The sequence below is a fragment of the Sinocyclocheilus anshuiensis genome, unplaced genomic scaffold, assembly GCF_001515605.1.
Source record: "Sinocyclocheilus anshuiensis isolate Anshui unplaced genomic scaffold, SAMN03320099.WGS_v1.1 scaffold907, whole genome shotgun sequence".
NCBI lineage: Eukaryota > Metazoa > Chordata > Actinopteri > Cypriniformes > Cyprinidae > Sinocyclocheilus > Sinocyclocheilus anshuiensis.
In genome coordinates this window covers 960,359-969,289 of record NW_015546133.1, presented here as the reverse complement: position 1 = coordinate 969,289, position 8,931 = coordinate 960,359, and the positions used below count along the sequence as shown (strand labels likewise).

The following is an 8,931-nucleotide window of genomic DNA, read 5'->3' as shown; positions in this document are numbered from 1 at the left end:
TTCCACACGTCGGCTCTCCCATTGGCTCACGTCGGTGGCAGTTTGCCCGATTCGGCATACTGAATCATCGTCAGGGTCGTCGGCGAGAGTGAGATCTCTCATTGGATACTCAGTTTAGCAAACGAGTCAGTGCCCGAGAATTAAAGTGAAAGTGATGAAAACGAGCAAGGCGGCACAGACTGAAGTTATGGAATGTTACGTGATCTTACCAAAGCATTCCAATATGCGAATATTGTCATAACAACATGAGCCGAATAAAGTCATCATATTCAAAATGGTAAGCTAGCACAGCTTTTTTTACGTTTCGTATATCTGCGTATATCATTGTTTCGGTTTCTCCTTTTGAATGGCAAATATACACTGGGCATACCATTATGACCACTGACAGGTGAAGTGAATAACACTTATTATCTCTTCATCATAGCACCTGTTAGTGGGTGGGATATATTAGGCAGCAAGTGAACATTTTGTCCTCAAACTTGATGTGTTACAAGCAGGAAAAATGGGCAAGTGTAAGGATTTGAGCGAGTTTGACAAGGGCCAAATTGTGATGGCTAGACGACTGGGTCAGAGCATCTCCAAAACTGCAGCTCTTGTGGGGTGTTCGCGGCCTGCAGTGGCCAGTATCTATCAAAAGTGGTCCAAGGAAGGAACAGTGGTGAACCGGTGACAGGGTCATGGCTGGCCAAGGCTCATTGATGCACATGGGGAGCGAAGGCTGGCCCGTGTGGTGCGACACCTGTTAGTGGGTGGGATATATTAGGCAGCAAGTGAACATATTGTCCTCAAAGTTGATGTGTTAGAAGCAGGTAAAATGGGCAATCATAAGAATTGGGTCAGAGCATCTTCAAAACTGCAGCTCTTGTGTGGTGTTCCCGGTGTGCAGTGGTCAGTATCTATCAAAAGTGGTCCAAGGAAGGAAAAGTGGTGAACCGGCGACAGGGTCATGGGCGGCCAAGGCTCATTGATGCACATGGGGAGCGAAGGCTGGCCCGTGTGGTGCGATCCAACAGACGAGGTACTGTAGCTCAAATTGCTCAAGAAGTTAATGCTGGTTTTGATGGAAAGGTGTCATAATACACAGTGCATCGACGTTTGTTGCATATGGGGCTGCATAGCTGCAGACCAGTCAGGGTGCCCATGCTGACCCCTGTCCACCGCCAATAGCGCCAACAGTGGGCACGTGAGCATCAGAACTGAACCACAGAGCAATGGAAGAAGGTGGCCTGGTCTGATGAATCACGCTTTGTTTTACATCACGTGGATGGTCGGGTCGCTTACCTGGGGAACACATGGCACCAGGATGCACTATGTGAAGAAGGCAAGGCAGCGGAGGCAGTGTAATGCTTTGGGCAATGTTCTGCTGGGAAACCTGGGGTCCATGTGGATGTTACTTTGACACGTACCACCTACCTAAGCATTGTTGCAGACCATGTACACCCTTTCATGGAAACAGTATTCCTTGATGGCTGTGGGCTCTTTCAGCAGGATAATGCACCCTGACCCAGATCTCAATCCAATCGAGCATCTGTGGGATATGCTGAACAAACAAGTCCGATCCATGGAGGCCCCACCTCACAACTTACAGGACTTAAAAGATCTGCTGCTAACATCTTGGTGCCAGACACCACAGCACACCTTCAGGGGTCTAGTGGAGTCCATGCCTCGACGGGTCAGGGCTGTTTTGGCAGCAAAAGGGGGACCAACACAATATGAGGAAGGTGGTCATAATGTTATGGTTGATCGGTGTATATTGATAGCTGCTGATATAGCCTCTCACGCAAGCGCAGAACGCACGTGTTAGCTTGCAGTTGGCTGTAGTTTGAGTGGAGTGTTCAAGCACAGCTTTTTGGTCCAGACGCCGCCGATGTGAGGTGACTACACCGTCGGCTTTAGTTGCTGCTAGTTCTTTGAAGTCGGCTTGGTGCGTCCTGGCCTTTCGACAGGTGTAAATTATGCAGCCTTCGTGGGAGAGGTCAGAACTCAAGTGACGGAAAGATTAATATTGAAAATATTGTGATTTTCATGATTCAAGCTTTTATGTATTCAAAAGTAAAGGAGTACTAAAGTAAAAGGAGAACAACAAAGGCCTCTGGTTTTTGGATATAAAAAATCATATTAAATTGCTATCATTCATTACCCAACTGAACTATTCGCACGGAGCAATCAGTTTATTTGTGAGTGTGAGATTTGTTACAACATGAATTGATTTGTATTATTTTTGTATTCTTACTGAACATTTTATTATACACCTGTTTCTTAAGTATTATAAATCAATTTACTGACCATTTCCTTGTATCGTGCATGTTGCGTATTACTGATATTAACTATATGGCTCCGCGTTATCGTCTGGGCAGAACTATTGTTCCAGCCACCAAAGACAGATTCACAAATAACCTGCCTGATTTATCTCAACTGCTCTCTGTACCCATAAATCACGTCCAAAGGTCACGTCCAAAAACCATTCAAGATGGCGGTTATTAAGCCTCTTATTAAGAAACCACAACTAGATCCTAGTGAACCGGCAAATTACAGACCCATTTCAAATCTTCCGTTTATGTCTAAAATTTTAGAAAAAGTTGTGTCTGCTCAATTGTGCTCCTTCCTGCAAAAAAATGATCTCTATGAAGAATTTCAGTCAGGTTTCAGGCCCTACCATAGCACAGAAACTGCACTTGTTAAAATTACAAATGACTTGCTTCTTGCGTCAGACCAAGGCTGCATCTCATTGCTAGTTTTACTTGATCTTAGTGCTGCGTTCGACACTATAGATCATGACATACTCATAGATCGATTACAAAACTATATGGGTATTCAAGGGCAGGCTTTAAGATGATTTATCCTACCTGTCCGATCACTACCACTTTGTTCATTTAAATGGGGAGTCATCTCAATTATCACCAGTAAAATATGGAGTGCCACAAGGATCTGTCCTAGGTTCTCTGCTATTTTCAATATACATGTTGCCCCTTGGTAATATTATTAGAAAATACGGGATTAGTTTCCACTGTTATGCTGATGATACTCAACTATATATCTCAACAAGACCAGATGAAACTTCTACTGTAAAGTTGCTTTGCAATGATTTGTATTGTGAAAAGCGCTATACAAATAAACTTGAATTGAATTGAATAAGCTATACTGTGATACCTCTCAGAAGTATGGAACAGTTTTTGCTTTCAACGACCTAATAATGATGCTGAGAGAAAACGCATCTGCCAACTGTTACTATAGTTACAAAAGTAACTTTAACCCCCATATAATTGACTACAGGTAAAAATGTGAGCTGTGATTTCAGTTTTGTTCAGATTTCAGATTGGTAATCATTGTTACGTCTTCAGTGCTATTCATTTTAAAACGTGTTGTCATAGAATGTACATTTTAGCAGACAACATTCATTCAACAACACTCAGTACATCAGTTCAAGTTTTTTTTTCATTCAGCTGGACTGAATTTATTGATTGCAGATTTAGAGACATACCATTTTGAAATGGTATTTTTTTCCATGTACCCTATTAATAAATGCCTGTTTTAATCGTTAATGCAATAGTATTACTTATTTTAGGGGTCTTTTTTTGTTTTAAAGTCCTTTGAGGGGTTAAAATTTTAATTCCACATTGACCTCATGTAGGCTATACTTCAACCCACGTCCATTTAAGGTACTATGCATATAAATTAAAAATCGTTGTCAACTCAGGGATCTACCTGATAACTTTAGGTGTAACCTATAATGTGAACAGGTTGATTCCGTCATGTAAAGAACAAAATAAATTTAGATCACCACGTAAAATACGTTTTGGTTACCTGACAAAACACACCACACACACACACACGCATTTACTTAGCTATCTAAATAGGGACATTACATAGACTTCTATTGTTTTTATCTACAGATATTTATACACTTTTTAACCTAAACCCACCCCTACTCCTAACCCTACCCCTGACAGAAAACTTTCTGCATTTTTACAGTTTCAAAAAAATTTTTTTGTTTACTTTATTTTTATACCAGTTTTACAAATGAGGACGTCCCCAACACACACACACACACACAACACACACACACACACACACACACACACACGAAGTGTAATCACATACACTCTTGTACCTCAGGTTGGAGGCGCGCAGGGGTTGTTATGACAACTCCCGCGCAAATAAAAGATGCTCTGCGCTGTGCGGGATTTGTCTCAGCTCGGAGCGCGAGCCAATCATCTGGCCAGATTCCCCTCTGATCACGCGCTGGATTTACAATTCTGAGCAGCTGGTTTAAAAAAATAACTTGGAGCGAACGTAACGGTCGCCATGGGGCAAAACAGTGCCAAGACTGCCCTGCTCCTTAGTAGTTTTAAGGTGAGGGGGAAGCAAGGTGACAATTCGTGCTAGATAAACAACTGACCTACAAGTCAGAAATGAGTTTGAGGTGCTGAAGATGTTGAGACGGACTCTATCTCGCACTTCTGCAGAGAGGAATGAGAGGAGCGCGGATCAATCAACCAGAGGCGACAGAAATGTATGGCTAAACTGTCCACAACTTCTGTTGAAAGGCAGCTGGAATGACTCGCTTTTTACAAGTACGGAAAATACAAATAGAAAGAAAATATACTATGTTCAAATATACACGCTTTTAGTTTAAAATGCGCAGTCCCTTCTTAAGTTTATTTTCTCTTTACTACCTCAGGTTGCGTGAATAACCTTTAACAAACCAAACCTCGGAGAACAAGTTGGTCCGGGATGCCAGACAACATCGCCTTTCTGACGAACAGCACAGAATCGGGGCACGTCGGTCGCGCGTTGGGTTCGAGCGCGCGCCCTGCCTGGGCAATAGCGGTGCTGGCCAGCGTGCTGATCTTCACCACTGTGGTGGATGTTTTGGGTAACCTGTTAGTCATAATTTCGGTGTTCAGGAATCGGAAACTGAGAAATGCTGGTGAGCTTTTGTTTATCTTTCTGGGCTACGCGCATTATATTTGCGCGCCGTTCATTGATGTAGCGCTTCACGTGCCATTAGGCTCAAGTGTTGAATGGGGATACAGATCATGAATTATGTACTGAATGAAGTAATACTTAGTCGACTTGTTTCCCATTTACTCGACAAGAATCTACTTTGACGTGCTGCCGTAAGTGTAAATTGTACATGGTGAAAAAACGTGCTTGTTTTGAGTTAGTTAAATGCAAACTGTTCACACTTACGTGGAATTATTTACCTCACTTTTGACTTATGGACTAGTTTGCTAACACCATAGTGTATAGCCTATGTAGTGTTAGTGAAGGATTACCTTATATCAATATCAAGAAAATGCCTTGAAATTGGCAAAGCATCTTATGTAACCATTCCACCCAAACAGCAAAAGTCAGCTTTTTCTTTCTTGTTTTTTTTTTTTTTTGGAAGTAGACAATTTTCAACGAACAGCTAAAAGTTTAGTGAAGGATTACCTTATATCAATATCAAGAAAATGCCTTGAAATTGGCAAAGCATCTTATGTAACCATTCCACCCAAACAGCAAAAGTCAGCTTTTTCTTTTTTGTTTTTTTTTTTTTTTGGAAGTAGACAATTTTCAACGAACAGCTAAAAGTTTGTTTTAATTAAAATGCAACATTTTAGCACTGCATATGCTCATGCATACCGAAATTGAGGCTTCCAGCAACCATATCAATATTTTTGTCACTCACAAGTTCGTTTTTGTGGAGAAACTCCTTGTTTCAGCTTTTTTTTTAAAGTCTGAGCTTTTGGTAGTGTTAAGTTCACTTCACCTTGACCATGTCATGAAAAATTTACAGCAGCTTATCGCTCTCAGCAGTAAGGGCTTCAAAGACTTTCAACTGTAGTTTGGCATAATTGGACGTGTACATCAGTGAAAATCTGACACCCACCTGAGCCCTGCTCAATGTGAAAGCACACACATGATGGAGATTTACCGCTGATTACAGAACCGGCTTTCTTACAAGATGAGCATTAAATATCGCATGCGATTTATCGTGCAGCCCTACTTGACAGCAATATTGTAACAGTGGCTACTATCTCGCATTCCAAATATTCATTGCTTGATGACATCATTAATCCAAGATGGCTGACAGTGACAGCGATAGCCATGTGCTAAATGCCCCAGGCATATCTGTGAAAAACTTTTATACAAGGAGGTCAATTGAGGTAAGAAAAAGAAATATTAGTATGTACAGTAAAGTATGAAGAATATGTTAGTATTTTATAAACTAAAATTTAGAGTAAAATGTAGTTTTTATTCATCAAAAACCAACTGTCCACGTATGTGGACGTCATGCAACAGTGGAGTCAGATTGCATAAAGTCTGATTTCTGTAACCTGCTAGTATATCTATTCAATTTTTTATGAATTGTCTTACATTGTTATAAAACAGACATTTAACAAATATATCAACATAAATAACCATTTAAAATTACATATTACAGCATTAAATGGCAACTTTACACATACATATGGAGACAAATTTGCATTTTGCCTTCCAAACAGGGACAGCATAGGTCGAGTCAGTACAGAATAATAGAGAATATCCCAGAGGACAGTGGAAGTGACAGTGACAGCATAAGTTGTTACGATCAGCAGTGAATGTTTTCCATGATTTGCCCATATTGCTAATAGGTTTCCGCATATATGTAACTACTGTTATTGTTCCTACAATATGTGTTTTATTGTTATTATATTGTAATATTATTGTTTTTATTAACTAAGCTGATATAAATAGCATAACATGCCATTAAAAAAACACAATATTCCATATTGTCAGCTGTGCCCAGCTTATGTCCCATTTTACGCCTTTGTTGCAGGGTGTCCCCATACGTGTACAGTTAAATAATTTTTAAATAAAACTGAATTTTGTAAAAATGAAAATGGATTTCAATTTTAGCATCATATTAAAGTCATAAAAAGAATCATAAAAAAATCTAGATCATGTTTTCCATAATTCATGCATGAAAGGGTTAATAGGCCCTTTATTTAATTGTAAATGGATGTGTTTGATGTTTTTAAATTGATGTTAAATCTAATTACCCACTTGAATGACCCATAACAAAACATTGTGTTTACACATAATCCTGTCTAAAAAGTGTTTTTGGAAACAACTATTGAACCATGATGTCACACTGCTGTTGGGCTTGTGATGTGTGACTTTGAGGGATTCAGAGGACAGACAGATTTCAGCTCTTTCAGTGCCTGTGACAATGTGTGTACGTATGCATGCGTGTGTTTGAGGGGTTGTTCCACACACTGCTGATGCAATTGAGTGGGACTGCATTCAGAACCCTTTGACAGTTTGTGCATCTGCAGGGACATAAGTGTGGAGAGCGCTCACACAAGAGCGCACTTCAAAGCTCATGTTTTTTTCGCATTGAGCAAGAGCCAGACCTGTCTGCTTCAAAGGCGCGCTCACAGTCTTATATCACCGTCTGTCTGATAGACACTACTGACTCTCTCTGCCTTCCCTCTCCAAAGCAATTTGAGCACATGGAGGTGGCATCAACGGCTCATTAGATTTGAGTATGAATGTTGTCAAATTTTGTGCTCTGTCTTCTTGCCTCTCGCCTGAGTGTATCTTCTGTGAAGGAGGAGAATTTATTCCTTCGTCTTTCAGCCCTTTGTCATTACCAGGGCCAATCAGGCATCTAACGCAAGCAATAACACTGTCACGAACACCCAAAGAAGCATTAAAGCTCCAAAGAATGGCACACAGATCTTTAGTGGTGTGTGCCGTGTGAACTAACAAGGGCAGAGAGCTGAGAAACGACAGAAACTGAAAGCCTCGTTCTCCAAACAAGTGTATTCGGAAGGAAAACTGTATGTTCCCAGAATCCTGTTTGCAGATTCACCGCATAATCACCCCATGTGAAGCGTGGACATTAAAGGTCTATGACTGGTTAAAATCTCCGTCTTTTATGATAACGAAGCACATTCTGATGAGAGGGTGGGTATGAAAGAAACTGTATAAAAAGACTCTTCTCTCCATGTCTTTTGCTTCTCTGTTTATGTTATGTAGAACAGATGCCGTGCTTTATTAGTCAGACTTCCATGTCGACTTCACATTCAAGGAAGAGTTCACCCAAACATTTAAATTTGCTGAAAATGTACTCATCTTCAGGCCATCCAAGATGTAGATGAATTTGTTTCTTCATCAAAACAGATTTGGAGAAATGTAGCATTACATCACTTGCTCATCAATTGATCCTCTTTCTTCAAATCTGTTCCCTGTTCCCTGTTCCCTCATCTACATCTTGGGTGGCCTGAGAGTGAGTTAATGTTTAGCAAATTTTCATTTTTGGGTGAAATATTTCTTTGAGGAATACTCTAACAGCTGTCAGTTGAAGGCACATGGTAATCAGGGCTTCTGGAGTATCACTGTCCATTGGCCCCTCTCCCTTGCACTGTCCCCTGTGTGGTTATGTAATCGTGTTTCTAGAAAGGGGGGATGAGTGTCAAGTGAAGTCCTCCTGTTGTCAGATTCCTGGCAGGCTCTGCTCTGCCACATGAATATGGACGTTACAGTGGCCAGCGTGACCGTCAGCACGTGTTTGTGTGCACTGAGGTATGTGTTTGGTGAAAATGCCATTGTGAACCACAGGAGACAATAAAAATGAGTGACGATAGACAGAGTGTTCCTGTTCTGTGATTAGGGAAGTGTAGTCTTATAATTTTGCTTTAGGTCAGATAAAAAGACATTAGTGGGCTTGAAGCCAAGACTTTGGAGAAGATTAGTGATCAGTAAATGACTGTGACTGGCATGGCATTAGCTGTAGGTTTAGATTAGGTGAGAGTTTTGAGGTTCAGGTTCATATTCATAGAAAACTATCAACATTAAAGGGTTAGTTCACCCAAAAATGAAAATTCTGTCATTAATTACTCACCCTCATGTCGTTCCAAACCCGTAAGACCTCCATTCATCTTCGGAACACAAATTAAG

The 8,931-nt window shown here is 40.7% G+C and overlaps 1 protein-coding gene across 1 annotated transcript in view; it reads left to right on the top strand.

The window, feature by feature from the left end:
• Positions 1–4,305: 4,305 nt before the first annotated feature.
• Positions 4,306–8,931, top strand: part of LOC107701089 (melatonin receptor type 1B-B-like) — a 22,001-nt gene continuing 17,375 nt past the window's right edge. Inside the window, exons 1-2 of the mRNA XM_016503021.1 lie at positions 4,306–4,353; positions 8,483–8,556. Coding sequence (XP_016358507.1) covers positions 4,306–4,353; positions 8,483–8,556 — 122 coding nt within the window. The remainder of the gene's footprint in view (positions 4,354–8,482; positions 8,557–8,931) is intronic.